Below are 16,676 nucleotides of genomic sequence, written 5' to 3'. Positions count from 1 at the left end.
ATTTTAAATTTTTCAATCATTAAAAAAATGAATTCCCATCAAAATATTTTACCTTTTTGTTTTTCGAAAATATAATTTCCATGGCATACAAATAAATTGTTAAAGTTGGAGTTTGCTTAAAAAGTGTCTACTTTTAAAGTGTTTTTTATCTTATGTTGTATTATTAGCCGTTATCTTAAATAAATCACGTTATTAACTGACCGAAGGTATAAATGAAATCAAAATAATTTAATTCTATCAAAATGCAAAATTCTCTATCTTATCATTTGTATACATTGAATATTATGAGAAGAAAAACCCTCTATCTATCATAAAGTCCCCAATAATGCAAAATTTTAAAAACCAATTATATGTGAGATTCAGTAGTTGCTTTAAAATAATAATTGTAGCATACCGAATTTTAATAACTCAAGTAATACGCGAAAAAAACTGTTTTTTGGCTTTCCTGAAAAGTTGTGTTTTTTAAGATAGAGAGTTTTGAATATAGGCCCTCGATATATTGAATTATAAAAATACACCTGTTTCAATAAGAAAATATTATTATTTTTGTACAAAACTTTGGATACGGTAATTTTACCTAAAAAACGGTAATTTTTTTGGGCTGTACGGTAATCGAAATTAAAAAGTTAACATCACTGTTCACATTTCATGTGACTTCGTCTACTTACTTGTTCGTATTTAATAAGAAAATTTTCTCTTCTCTTCCCTACTTGTGCTCTGAGCAAAGTAAATTAATAAAGTAGCGACAGTACTACAACAAATACAACATTTACAAAAACCACAAGCAATTTTGTTTTTGGTTTAAGGTCTGAGCTGTCAAAGTTGCCTGTTGTTGTTTTTGCTTTTGGGCTTGTTGTATTTTTCGCCACAACAACCATAAGTGAATTGACAGATCAGACCAAAGTAAAAAAAATAGTCAGCTGTTCTACTGAGTCTACTTTATTAATTTACTTTGGCTCTGAGTATGAGTACAAATAAATACTACATTTGACGGCGAGTTTCACATATGAAGAAAAAAACTTACTCGATGCAGATCAAGGCGTATTTAACAAGGTGACAGCAGTGGCGAATTGAAATAAATACAGGCGAATTCATTTATTTTTTATATATAGAGTTTGACATACGGGCGTACTAGCGGATATTTTTTATATATGTAGTTTGACATTTGTGCGTGCTATTTCTATAATCAGCTGTGCTGTCGATGGCACCTTATTAAATGCACCTTGATGCAGATGTTAATTATGTATATAATCAAGGCGAATTCATATAAGGTACCTCATTAGCCCAGCTGATCATCAGCTGTTTTGCCCAAACTGTTAAAATTGTTGGCTTGTTGTTTACTTTCTAGTGCGCGCCAAAAAATTTAAAAAGTGAGAAAAAGCATAAAGTTTAAAAAGTGATATTAATAATAATAAAATCAATTTTAAAATATGCGTGTGTGCACTTATTGTAAATTTAAATATCCAAAGGGAAGTGGAACTTTGTTCCGCGTACCTAAAGATGAACTAAGTCGGAAGAAGTGGAGTGAAATTTGCCGAGTAAATCTCTCGCCACACTCCCGTATTTGTTCCAAACACTTTGTTTCCGCTGTTTAATATTAAATTTCTTTTGTTCACCACGCGTTTGAACTCTTCATCGATAATATTACCATTCTCCACAAGAAATAAAACAATAAATAAAAATAAATATAAATCTTTCACTGGTTTGTTGTTAAATTCCAGTTTATTATTAAATTCGCCTTGCTTTATACACAGCTGTTTTTTTGACAGATTGGGCAAGAAAGCAAAAACAAAATGTATGTTGTTTTTGTATTGTTGTACTTGTTGTAGGGATGAGGTCACCTTATATGAATTCGCCTTGTATATAATGATACTCTGTTTTTGAGCGATCGTTTATTGCTAGAGTTGCACGTTGCTGGAACACTTTACCTCTTGAGCTTCGTTATGCGGAATTTAGTTATAGTTTTGTTATAATGTTCATAAAACTGTTTAATTTGTTTTATGCAAATTTTTATTTCATGATGCTTGCTACTACTTTTGGGATTATGTAACTATGGTAATTTTTTTTCTCTTTCTTATTTTGGCTGGGGAGCCATTAACTAGACGTATTGAGTTTAGATATCTTTATTCAGGAATAAATCTTGTAATATATGTTAATTGGCCTAGGAAGGCTTTTATATTACTGTAAATAAATAAAAAAAATAAATATTATGAATGAACAAGTAAGAGTGCTATATTCGGCTATGTTGAATCTTATATACCCTTCACCTTTGTTGTGGATGCACTATTATTTTTTTAATTAGTATATATGTATGTACATTGCCCACTTTCAGCGTACAGCATCCTAAATTTATCAAGAACACAAAAAACAACAACAACGCCAAACGAAACAGAACACCAAAAGAAAAAACAAAATACGCAAGGCAATGAAACCAACACACATCCAAACATACGTTTAATTGTATAAAAAACAACAACAACGCCAAAAGAAACGAAACACAAAAGAAAAACAAAATACGCAAAGCATGCACATTCTAACATACGATTTGTTGATTTTTTGTCAAAAAAACCAACACACAACCAAACAAAAGTTTAGTTGTATAAAAAACAACAACAACGCCAAAAGAAACAAAACACAAAAAATAACAAAATACGCAAAGCTTGCACATCCAACCATACGTTTTGTTGTTTTTTTGTCAAAGCATGCAATGTTTTTTGATGAAATTTTCAGAGGTTGTCTCGGATTTTTGGTCATATCTCCGTTATTTATGGACGGATTTTGCTGATTTTAAATAGCAAAATTCTTGAAAGTATGTCTGACAGAATTGTTGAAGATTTGGATCCCGGAGATATCTGGGGCCTTCAGAAAATTGATTTCAACAGACAGACAGACGGCTTAATCGACTCCGCTATCTATAAGGATCCAGAATATATATACTTTATAGGGTCGGAAATGAAAAATGTAGAAATTACAAACGGAATGACAAACTTATATATACCCTTCTCACGAAGCTGAAGGGTATAAAAATACAACCTCAAAATATATGGCAAAAATCGCTAGTGATAACAGGAAAATAATATATAAAATTATGAATAAAAAATATTTTTTTTCCATTAACTTGAATCTTTCTCTTTAGAAATTCACAGTAAGTATTACAATTAGAGATGCTAATCGGGACTGTTTTTTGAAAATCCCGAGGTTCGAGATTTAATAAAGAATTCCGAAATCCCGACCAGGGTTTCGGGAAATCTAAATGCCGAAAATTATAAGAAAAAAGCGTACATAAGTATGTCTTTACAATTGAAAGTCAATTTTTTATTTGGCAAAAAGCATACATCCATATACATATATGTATGTGTATATATTATACAAACAATTAAATATAATTCATAAATAAATCACATTTGATTTTTAACCAACTTTTGGTCCTAGCACCATGGCAAATATTGTGTTATTTACGACAATATTTTTTTCGGTCATTTTGGAATTAAAACCTCACCCACAAAAACGATATTTTAAAGTGAAAATTTTCTCAAATTTGTATTACTTTTTTATTTTTTATAGTAAAACAGCGGATTTTTTCCGTTACAGCAAATTTTAAATATAGATTCGAGCCAGGTTAATATATTTATAAAAAAAAAACTATTCGCGTATTTTAGATAAACATTTTTTTTCCAAACTTTAAAGCGTTTTGACAACCGCGAAAAAGTAATACCATTTTTATTAAATAACTTTCAATGGTCTATTCAACTATGCTAGGGCCGGCCATTTTGATATTCGCAAAAATGTAAAAAAGTTATAGATCTAATGTACATACCTAATGTATCTTAGTAAAAAATTAATGTTTGTTTGACAATAGTGTGTATACACGTAGATAGCTTTACAAAAAAAGGAGAAAAATTGATTTTCCAGAGCCCCAATCAAGGAAAACCAAATTTCTTTTATTAGCTATATTGTAGCAGGCGTTGAGCTTAACAACTTTGCTGAACATAACTTTGCGATATTCGGGCATGTCAAAATGCATGAAAAGGCACACAAAAATTACAATTTCTCCTATTTATTTATGAAAAACGGGATTTGAGAAATCCTGAAAATCCCGAGATATAAAATTAAAAAATCCCGGGCTCCGGGATTCTCCGTTTGGCATCTCTAATTACAATATTAACCTAAATTATAAATAAAGTTGTGCCACTGCAATATCAAACAAAAAGTATTAATCAATAAGATTATCTGGCAAGGTCCATTCTTCTAAGGTGACTGTGACCCTCAAAGGATATAAATGGCTGAATTTTTTTGTTATGTTGGTAGAATAATAGTCTTTAAGAATTGGTATGACGTGTCAGTGTAAAAATTTTTCTCAGGTACTATATTTTAGTCAAATTTAAATTTTAGTGGAATAGAACTTCTTAGGGTCAAAAGGGGTTAAACTAATTTTACTACGCCATATATACAGACCTGTCACAGAATTCCATTCCGATAGAAATAATTCCGCATTTTGCTTCTTCAGAAAAAGTAAAACGAAAATTTCTTTCGGAATGAAACCACTTTCAGTTTTCAAAGTGGAATTGATATTTCTTTGTTTTTCTAAAAATTTTAATAAATTTCTGTACCAAAAACTTCACTTTTGTTTTAATATTAAAAACATTGTCAAATTAAAATCAGAAATACAGTATTAAATATTTTTTGAATTAATAATTTACACGGAATCTGATGAACCTAAAACGAAATCGATCGGAATAAAAACTACGGAATTGAAACCATTCCGAACAAAATGTGTGACATGCCTGATACTTGTTGTCCTGTTTTGACCTGTCTTTAGACCACTTTTTTCATTTGAATGAAATTACTCCCAACATTTTTTCTATTTTTATTTTACTTGTTCATATGACTGGCGCAAAGTACAAGTCGCAATTTTGAAAATTATTATTTTTTGATCATTTCACGGACCATCATTTGCGAGTCTTTGAAGTAGGATACAACGGAATTAATAAATTTCAATTCGTATTTAAATACTTATAAAATGTCATTAAAATTGACACCAAATAAACACTGTGTAAAATTATATGTATATCATTTATTTTACATTATTTGACTAGTTCATATACGCTTCGTGTCACAACTATAAACGCATCTTATTTTTCGCATTGCCGAAACTACGAAAAAAATTTCAAATATAACTATTGAGTTTGGAATTAAAGTATGAAAATCTACAAATATAAAGCATTTAAAGAATCCAAAAGACTAGAAATAGGATAAATTCGTCGGCATCTGTAGATGTACTGGTTGCAAGTTAACCCTTGTGTGTTTGGATCAAAGAACTGTTGAAAACCTTTTGGGGATATTATTCCGCTAATATTTTCTGGAAAATCGGTGGTACCAATGGTTATTGTACCTTAAAGAAGCTGATATACATAATTGGAAGAAATAAAAAGCAAATTTGGTAGAAATTATGCCAGAATGGAATTTGTTGAGAATAAGAGAGATTCCATCCAATATAAATTTATTTTATCTTCGTTTTACACGATATTTTTATATTTTTTTTTAACACTAGCTATTGCAATTGTCAATAATGCAAATATGACCCTGTAGAATAAATGTAATATTTTAATTAAGTATTTTTGATATACTTACAACTTATTCTGTTCAATTGGAAATTTATTTTCTTAGATTTAAATACAAGCTATATCAATGCGTTAATAGTTGTGACACGCAGTGTTATACAAATAAAATAAAGTGAGTTTATAAAAAAAAATTCACTATATGGATGTTCCAAATGCGTATATATTTTTTAACACAAACAAAAATTTGAATAGACATTCGTTAACCCATTCATTTAAAGTTTTTCAAATGAAGTAGAAATTATAAAGATACAAAATAATTAACGATCAATTTCGCCAAACACAACATCAAGAGTACCAATGATAGCAACTATATCGGCCAACATGTGTTGTCTTCCAACATGATTTAAAGCTGCCAAATGGGCGAAGCCAGGCGCCTTAATTTTGCAGCGATATGGGCGACTGGAGCCATCGGAAACTAAATAAACACCAAACTCTCCTTTAGGAGCCTCAATTGCTGTATAAGTGGCACCTGGAGGAACTTGATAGCCCTGGGTGAAAAGTTTGAAGTGATGAATAAGAGCTTCCATTGAGGTCTTCATTTCGGAACGAGATGGAGGAGTAACCTTGGCGTCATCGGTTTTAATTTCTCCAGAGGGCATTTGATTTAAGCACTGATCAATGATGCGCAAGGACTGACGCATTTCTTCGACACGACACAGATAACGGTCATAGCAATCACCTTTGGTGCCAATAGGTACATCAAATTCCACTAAATCATAGGCATCATAGGGCTGTTGTTTACGCAAATCCCATTTAATGCCCGAACCTCTTAACATAACACCACTAAAACCGTAATTTAAAGCCTCTTCGGCTGAAACAACGCCAATATCCGCAGTACGTTGTACCCAAATTCGGTTAGTCGTAAGAACATCTTCAACTTCATCCAATCGTTCGGCAAATTTGGAGGCAAACTCATAAATGTCATCCATTAATCCTAATGGCATATCCTTAAAATTTTTAGAAAAATATATATTTAACTCTTTGAAACAAAACAATAAAACTTTTCAAATGCATACCAAAGAAACTCCACCAGGACGAATATAAGCAGCATGCATACGTGCTCCCGAAACTCTCTCATAGAACTCCATCATTTTTTCACGTTCCTCGAAAAGCCAGAAAAATGGTGTCAAAGCACCAACATCAAGAGCATGTGTGCCAACAGCCATAATGTGATTTAGGATGCGTGTAATTTCAGCAAACAATGCTAGTTTAAGAAAACAAAATTATTTAATTTGTTTTTATTATCAAATTTTAATTTTTTTATTGTAAATTAATGAGATAATATTAATGAGATAATGTTATCTATTAACGGTTAAAAAATAACGCAAAAGCTAATTTAGCTTATTTCGGTAACGATATCTTAATTACATTTATTTAATCCTGAATTAAATTATTAATAAAATTTATAAACATTGAATATAAGTTGCACAAAGTAGTATTTTATTATATTTAAATTTTTTGATTGCAATAAACTCAATATTGAAATTATTTAAATTATTTAAGAATATATAATTTAAATTATATTAGAATATCGATAATGGTATTTCGATTATATACGTTAGCGCAATTTAGTGGTAATGGGAATTGCAGTAAAAATATATTTTTATCAAAAAATAGCTTAAAATTTAGGGTGTTTAACAAATTGTTTGCCTGTATCAACCAGATCAGTTGCGACTAACGGAGGGTTAAACAAGCATCACAAAAATGGCTGATGCATTGTCTGCGCATCAGCGGATTTGCATCAGCATCGCAAACTAATCACAGATGCGCATTATATGCAGCGCAGTGATGCATTTCCGAAAAGGCCCAACTACATTAAATGAATTATACTATTTTTGAAAACATTAGAATCAAAGGAAGCAATAATATCCTTTCTATGCGCAACTTTGCTGGCAGTACTTTAAATTCTAGAGATTAAACCGTTAACGGTGCCAAATGTTGCTAGTTCTAATAGCATTATAAAAATGCTATTCACATTGTCTACGACATAAGCACTACATGTATTTATTATATATGTCTGCTTCGTCTTCAAAAGCACATTTATTAATAATCAAAAAAGGATGTACATTAGTGCTCTTAAAAATAGTTAGTGCTAAAATACTGGTTACTAGTTACCAATGACAGTGTTGTCATATATAACTTATTAGTAACATTAGGGTGGTTACTATATATGTAACAGTATTTTATTTAAAATACGCACCATTCCATCTATTTACAATAATGATATCTTCGTCTCTAATTAAAACTTTCAAATTCTTTATTTTTATAACAATTTTGGAAAGTTTGGATTGTTGCCAACCAAACATCTTTATACTAAGCTGCATTAAACATACTGGCCCATAATCATAGTCAAAAATAAAGTACATTTTAAAGCTAGGTACTCTGTTCAAAATTTCGTGCGAAATGCTGTCAAACTACATATAAAATATTTGGAATGAAATATATGCGAAATAATTTCGCAAAAGTTGTACCAAGGCGAATTCATACAAGGTGGTGTCAGTTCTACAAAAACAACGATTGGTCTTAACAAATGTCAAAAAACCAAAATGAAAAATTAAACAAATAAGTATTTAAACTTAATATAGTGTAGATAATTGAATAGTGAGGGCTTTACTTATTTATGTAAACAATAAATATTTTGTTAATACGATTGGAATATGTAGATATTTAAATATAACAAGTAAGAGTGCTATATTCGGCTGTGCCGAATCTTATATACCCTTCACCAAATTATACTTCAAAATTTTAAATATTTTTAGGTAAACAAAATTGAATTTTTTTTCCAGTTGCTTTTTGAATTTTTTGGAAAAAAAAAATTTTCGATTGTTATTTTAAATTTTTTTTTTTAAATTTAAAATTTTTTTTTTTTTAAATTTTAAAAAAAATTTTTTATTTAAATTTAAAATTTTTTTTTTTTTTAAATTTAAAAAATTTTTTTTTTGTTTTTTCAATTTTTTTTTTTTAAAAAAAAAATTCGGGTTCAAAATTTTTTTCCCGATTTTGACCCATTGCAGGTCCAACTTACTATGGTCTTATATACGTCGTTGCAAATGTCTTTGAAATATCTATCATTAGATATCCATATTGTCTATATTAATGTCTTAGTAATCCAGATATAGGTAAAAAAATAGGTCAAAAATCGAGGTTGTCTTGGTTTTTTCCTCATATCTCAGCCATTTGTGGACCGATTTTGCTGATTTTAAATAGCAAAATTCTCGAAAGCATGTCTGACAGAATTATTGAAGATTTGGATCCCGAAGATATCTGGGGTCTTCAGAAAACTGATTTCAACAGACAGACAGACGGACAGACAGACAGACAGACAGACAGACGGACATGGCTTAATCGACTCCGCTATCTATAAGGATCCAGAATATATATACTTTATAGGGTCGGAAATGAAAAATGTAGAAATTACAAACGGAATGACAAACTTATATATACCCTTCTCACGAAGGTGAAGGGTATAAAAACAAGCTTTGACAACTGTTAGAACCAAAAAGCGAAAAAAAAAATTATCAGCTGTTTGACTGACTCCACCTTGTATAAATTCGCCTTGAGTTGTACTCTGTTTTTATTGTGGAAAACATGTGAAATACATCTGGCAACCTTATTTTTCCACACGAAATAACATACGCAGCACTTCTTTCGCACGAAATTAAAAGCAACAGCGAGCTGTCAAACTGCATATAAAATTTTTCGCATGAAAAAACCATGATTTTTCGCAAATATGAACAGAGTACTAGGCTTAAGAGAATTAAACTCGACTTTACTTAAGAGTGGACTTTAGGTCTATCATAGACAAGTTAAAGTATACTTCTGATGCTGAAGTCGACTCTAAATATAAAACTAGCTGAAGTTGTTTTTAACTCGTTTAACAACAGCATCAGCTATTCTTCGCCGAGTAAAAAAGTTCGTCACAAAGTAAAAAATGTTTAAGTTACAAGATATTGGTAGAGATTTTGCCATTACAGTAATCAATAAAATTAGTACCAAAATATCGTAATTATGATATTAATATTATCTTTTCTTTAGATGTCCCGGTTACTTTTATTGTTTACGTTTTTTGGATTGACAGCTTTAATTTTGTATGACAGCTGTTCAGCGGTGCCACTTGTCTGTTTTTTGTTGTATATTGTATGAAAACATTTTCTACATTTGCGGTGGCACCCAGTTAAAGTCGGTTCAATTTAAAACATACTTTAATTTTGACTATGGTTGCAAATTAATAAAAAGCAGGTTTTTATTTTAAAGTTGTTTTTAAAAAGAACCGACTTTAGTGTTTGACTATGATTATGGGCCACTATCACCAAATTTTCAAAAATGAGCGGTCATGAAATTGTTGAATCCAAATTCGAAAAATAAAAATTTTAAATATTTTTTGTTATTTTTAAAGTATTAGTCAGAAGTTTTAAATTAGTACACAGAAATAAACTTAAACCATTTTGAACTTAAAAATTTAGTGCACAATTTGAAGTTGCACTCAAATTAGTGCAGAAGAAAAAGTTGCAATAAACTGATGATTGCATTTTTTTAAATCCACTAATTTAATATTGAGTGCAAAATTTTTTAACTCACTATCACTATCAAAACGGGGTCCCTTCGACTCTACTTGATTGTTCGCACGTAGTGACTACCTCGTAAACCAATCACTAATGTTTAATGAAATATGAACAAAAGTTTGCACTAGGTATTAGTGGAAACTGCAAAATTAGTACACTACACCCATCGATGTCGTCGATAATATTATACAGTTGAGTTGACTTGATGATGGTTATTCGTCTGCATGGGATTGTTTTGTGCTGGTTGTTGAATTTATTGGAAAACTTGTTGTGAACGCTTTTGATATTGATTTTTTTGGCATTAAAATATATACTCGATAAAGGCTGGCTTGAGACTGACAATGTTAATGTTCACGAGACGAGTTCCGATATTGATAATAAATTATTTCGCAGTTTTTCGAACAATGTATGAATCATCATATCGTTGCTGAACGCCAGGGTGAGCTAGACCGTAAACGGTAGATAATATCTGATTACGAAATGATTTTGGTATGAAAGGGCGGACTTTTTTTTATCAAAGTATCAGAAACCAAATTATGCTCAGAGTCTTAAATGCAACATATGGGCAATTCCATATCATCGTACGTGACATTTGTACGCCTATAGAGTGGAATAGATTTTGCAAAAATAAGAGTATATGAAAAATAAGTTGGTCTTTATGTTCCACTCAGAGAATACTATATTTTAAAATAATAAAAAGTTCTTTCGAAATATTGTTGTCCAAAATATTGAGCGAAATAAGGGTATATCGTACGCGACATAAAACGGAACTCATTTTGAGGTACATTTCTTTTAAATTTTTACACTAAACGAAATATTTTTCCTTTACAATCCGTCATATTTAAATAAAAATAATCTTTGAATGATTTTATAATAAATAAAATTTAGTATCGTACGTGACATACCGTACGTGACAGATTTTTCTCTTATAATAGCACAATATATATTCTGTATGTATGTATGTATACAGTGTTGCCGTTTTGGTTATTTTTTTTTCCTGATGTGTAGATGTGTATTTATTTTTCATTTTGGTTACTTTTTTCAAAACATTTTGTTATAGACAGATTTTTCAATATTTAATGGTGGTGTACTTTAAAAAAAAATGTTTCGACATCGGTTTGTGTTAATCCTTACTGTAGGTGTATAATTTTTCATGAGAGTTTTCATAAATAAATTATATCTATCGTGATTGGCAATTGAAGCCAAAACATTTGAGAAATAGTAATTGTTTTAAAAGATATTTACGATTTGTTTGATTTAGGGATGTAAATGAGTTCCTAATATTGGTTTAATTACACCAGTGAACAGACATTTCAATTACATTTTGTACGAGTTGATGAACACTTAGTACTATGTTAAATTAGTTTTTTTCAGTCAGCTCGCGTTTTCGAAATACTGCTGTTTTTATATTCACATTTTTGGTGTTTTTCTTCTAAATTTTGGGTAACACAGCATAGAAAATTATTTTTATTCCATTAAACTGGTCTACGTAACCATATGATTCTTTTGAGTATAATAATTGTGGTGGGTGTTTCTTTTAGCTTTATTTAGGATAAATAAAATGTTGTATTCCGAAAATTCTAAACAATAATGTTTATTTTTAATATTTAGCTAGGTTCAACCTTTGGTTTAGATTTTATTAAAAATACTCTAATAAAAACTGCCAATGTCGTACGCATATAGACATCTGTATAAAACTGTATTTAAATTCAAATATTAAAAATTTCATTAATAATTTATTTTATAAAAATGATAAAATTGTTTTCTTTCTGTAGCCAGAAGGCATGAAACTGGAATTTTTTAAATATTTAAAAAAAAAATAATTAAAAATTATTTCTGTCCTTTTTTCAGAATATTTTGCTATTAAGAATTTATTTTCATAATATTCTAAATGTTGAAATCTTGACATAAAATTTAACCTGTGTAAAATGTATTAAAAAAAAAATAAATTTCATTCTTCTGTTCATATTTTTTTTAAACAAAAACATTTTGGTTATTTTTTTAATCAAACTTGGTTACAAATATTTTGAGGTTGTGGCAACACTGTATGTATACAAAAACTAAAAAATTAATAGAAAATATACATTCGGTTTCAATAAACAATTTGACAATAGCAAAAAAACAATCAGAGTCAAATTCATTTCACACTACAAGCTAATTGGGAGCCTAGTTTTCGCCGCAATTTTAGCCTAAAACATTAAAAAATTAAATATAATATGTTTAGCTATTATTTTTGTCTTTAAATTGTTGTAATATGATCTAAATACTTTCATTTTGAAAAAAAGTTTCAAGGGTGGCTGACTTCCAAAATGTATCAATGCAAAGTTTGTATGCAGTTCTCCTACGGTATTTTAATTATGTACATATTTAAACTTCCTAAACAATGCAACTATATACTTTGTTTACATTTACGATATGAAATGAACATAATGCAAATTATCATTTTTTTCACTGAAAAATATATAAAAGTATTTATTTGGTCTTTATATTAAGTTTTTTTATCCAAAAAATATAATACTACTTCCATTTGTGAGTCGGCCATTTTCTATATTCTTTTCTTTTTTATTTAAAAAATTGTCAAAGAAAGCATCAACTATAAAACCGATGCGTGAATATTAACAGAAAAAAAAGTTATGAAAATATAAACTGTTACTGGAATCTTGATTTGTTCCAAATGTATGTTTAAACATGTTTTAATTTTAACGCTGCGAATGAATTAAAGGTTTTCTTACTGTAATCATTTTAAAATAACAATTTCAATCATTAATAATATTAAGTCAATAGGTGAAAACATTTAGATTGTACTGTTTGAAAATTTTTTTCTCTGTGTAAATGGATAAATGTAGATGGATAAAAAAAAATCGTGCGAATATTAATAAATTTATTTAAATTTAAAATTTTAAGGATTTATTTAATTTTCAGTAATTGGGGAGCATTTTCATTATGAATTAAGTCCCCAAAAATTTAACTAAGTCCCTAAATTTTGTTGTTGGTTTTTTCTGTATAAAATTTTGTTTGTAGCGCCTTTACAACATGTGTCGAAAATGGCAAATATATTGATACAATGCTGTCATCTTACGAACATAGGTGTTTTATTTTTACTGTTAATTTGATAATTTGTTTGAATAAAATCCTAGATGCTGATAAGTACCATCCACAGATATAAGGTTTGGTATTGAAAAAGGAATGCTGTTTGAGCAGTCATAAATATGTTGATTATGCGGAAGTCCGGTTAAAATTTTGCACAAATTAGTTTTAAGTACTCTGAAATTATACTGTAAAATAAGGCGAAAATCGGACAACATTTGTCCCTAGTTCCCACACAAGGCACCCCTCAAAAAATGACTTGAACATCATAATTGTCTTATAATAATTAATATCGTGATTAAATTGGTCATAAACAAGTTTTATATGCTATGTGGTGGTGTACTTAACATTGACGGACTTTGACGTGAGAGGTAACACCGGCACCTGTATCAACTAGAAACGTATGTTTATTTATTTAGTACTATCGGATACCCAGCGTGTGCTACTACGCTAAAAAAATTTATTAATAGAGGGGTTTTATAATAAACATTTATATACCAAATTAATGTACAAAAAATATATTTTTGTCAAAAAAGTACAAAAAAAGGGATCAATTATACGTTCAAATTTCCCAAAAAAGTTACAAAACCCATTTTTAATTTTTTTTAGAAAGACTACAATTCCATTTACAAAATTTGTTGATCTTTTTTTCAAAATGGATCCTTTTTAATTTTTTTAGCTCAACCAAAGCTTAGATATTTTCCTTGAAGACCCTTTTGGTCGCTTAGTGGGATGCGAGTGGGATATCTATCAAAATAAATATTTTGTAACTCACTGGATGTTACAGTGCTGATCGAACCACAGTGGTCGAGGCAGAATTGGCATCAACATCTGCATTATTAGTTGAAAGGTACCGAGGACGAACACGTGCTGGATTACGAGACTGATGACGACTGCGAAAATGGGAGTGAGCAGTAGAGATGAGCGATCCCGTGATTTTTGAAGAACGTCGTTCTCAGTGAACGTGATTTATAAATCACTGTTCTTTTAAACAGTGACTGTGATCACGTTTTATCTATGTTAAGCAAAATAACAATTATGTTAAGAAGAATACATAACATATTATTTTCATTCTTAAATCTGTTCTTATGTTAACCAAAAACTAATATTTGCTGATTTAAAAACGTCTGTTAAAAACATAGGAAATAACAGAATTAAGCAAATGCAACAAACTGTATTGCAGATATATAAAATTATGCGCCTAAAAATATGCAGTAAACAGCAGTTACCAGTGAATGTTAAAAAATATAAAAGAACGACATTTAACAGTTTGTTGAAATACGTAAAAGAACGACTTTCTGCATTTGTTACCAGTGAATGTTGAATAATATAAAAGAACGACATTTAACAGTATGTTGAAAAATATGAAAGAACGACTTAAATGAACCTGTTACTTGCTATATTCAGTAACTGTTGTTACCAGTGATTTTTCAATCACAGTGATTAAATCACAGGTATGGAAATATCGCTCATCTCTAGTGAGCAGTAAATTACTCAAATTGTTTCGCGAGCAACTCGTCGATTTCGTTAGTACCGTGTTTTGCAATTGCATTAATATGCTTATCAGACATGGTATCCACCAATTCTCATAAATCCGGCGGAGGTACCACTCGTTGCACAACGTCAGGAAGCCGTTTTAATCATAAACCTTTATAAGCAGCATATCGTAGTAAGGTTCAGATGGTTTTTTGTCACCGAGAGACATGTCGGACAGGTGGCAATTGAGTCTGCGCTGATCACTGTTGCGTCGCCCACATGCCCGAAATTATATTTAACATTAATACCATAAAATTATCTAATTGATAAAGCTAATTGGATGGATATTAAAAAAGTTTTTCTCTGTTTTATTTCAATTTAAAGTTCTCCGCCTCTATAAAACCACCCTTTACTTACAAATATCCCAAATACCTCCGTTCTATTGCTAATTTGTATATTGATTTAATTCTTAATATATAAATAGTTAATTTTCTTGCATATTATACTCACTTCGGATATATTTAGCACGTAGTGGTACTTCAATATTTAGCAGCTTTTCTACGGCTAGAGAGTAACATTGTTCATTACACATCATAGATACATAATCCAAACGATCAAAGTAAGGCAATGCTTGGGTATATGTTTTATATTCGATAAGTTTTTCTGTACCACGATGCAGCAATCCTATGTGGGGGTCACAGCGCATTACAGTCTTAAAAAAAAACAATATTTATATTTTGAGAATATTTATGTTGCACCATTTTGGTTAACTGTATTAAATGAATTATACTATTTTTTTCTCCATAAATAAAAGAAATTATGGGGATATCATAAACCGTTAAGAAGATCATAATATTAATAGGCAAGTCGATTTCTTTATATTTGGGCAAGAAATATACCATTTTAAAGCGATTTATTCACATTGATTTCGCTCAGTTTTAAGTGAGAGTTGTTATAGAAAACAAAGAAGAAGACTTTAGTAATTCAAAGTCAATTAAAAAACTATATTTTGAAGGTGTTTTTTTTTTTTTGTTTTCTAATTCCCATATGCATAAACAATTTTTAAATTTATCAAAGGTTTATAAAACAAAATTTCCATTCAAAATTAGTTTTATAAACCTTTGAGAAATTTAAAAACTGTTTATGTATATGGGGGTAAATACTTCATACGAATCAATTTCTTATAACAGCATGAAGTTTAATAAATAATGGGACGGGTCGGAACAAATGGTGATTCACCTCCCATACAAATTAAATAGTTATTTCTAAATATTTTGTGAATTATAATTGCAAGATTCTTCAAACTTAGTCTAAATGGCTCATTTATAATTTTGCATAGTTCCGCTGAAATTGTTCGGGATTGGAATAGTGAGCGTGGCCTTATACAAAGTAAATAATTAATTTCGAATATCTGTAGAACTATAATTGTAAAAGTGTTTAAACTTTTTACGAATTAATTTCTTATTACTGTGCGGAGTTTAGCTGAAAATATACGGAATTAGATAAGAGGGCGTAGCACCTCCCTTACGGAGTAAATGTTGATTTCGAATATCTGGGGAACCAAAATGGGAGGGGTCGGAAAAGGAGGTGAGTCACCTTCCATACAAAGTAATAATTGCAAGGTTATTCAAACTTTGTCCGCATAGCTCTCTTATGCTATTTTCACACTTGGGGTTTTAAACGCGTTTAAGCAAAATGTTGATTAAGTTAATCAAAGCCGTTCACATTACATTTGAGATGATTAAGTTGACAGTAAAGTGATTAAGTTGACAAATAAAAAAACAACAAACAAATTTATATTTCTTTAAAGCATTCAAAATGGAAAGAAATACTTTAATACAGTTATCAGCAGATTATTAATACTTATTAATGAAGGAATTGTGAGCATTGATGGATTATTTATAGTTGTTTATGAAACATTTATTTATCG

At 29.8% G+C, this 16,676-nt stretch overlaps 1 protein-coding gene across 1 annotated transcript in view; it reads right to left on the bottom strand.

The window, feature by feature from the left end:
* Window positions 1–5,761: 5,761 nt before the first annotated feature.
* Window positions 5,762–16,676, bottom strand: part of LOC135962757 (NADH-ubiquinone oxidoreductase 49 kDa subunit-like) — a 30,405-nt gene continuing 19,490 nt past the window's right edge. The window contains exons 5-7 of the mRNA XM_065514638.1: window positions 15,257–15,458; window positions 6,638–6,825; window positions 5,762–6,568 (exon numbers count right to left, since the gene is read on the bottom strand). Of these exons, the coding sequence (XP_065370710.1) occupies window positions 5,879–6,568; window positions 6,638–6,825; window positions 15,257–15,458 (1,080 nt within the window). The 3' untranslated portion in view covers window positions 5,762–5,878. The remainder of the gene's footprint in view (window positions 6,569–6,637; window positions 6,826–15,256; window positions 15,459–16,676) is intronic.

Source organism: Calliphora vicina, chromosome X, assembly GCF_958450345.1.
Source record: "Calliphora vicina chromosome X, idCalVici1.1, whole genome shotgun sequence".
In the NCBI taxonomy this organism is placed as follows: domain Eukaryota; kingdom Metazoa; phylum Arthropoda; class Insecta; order Diptera; family Calliphoridae; genus Calliphora; species Calliphora vicina.
The sequence above is the reverse complement of the archived record's forward strand: the minus strand, read 5'-3'. Positions and strand labels throughout refer to the sequence as shown.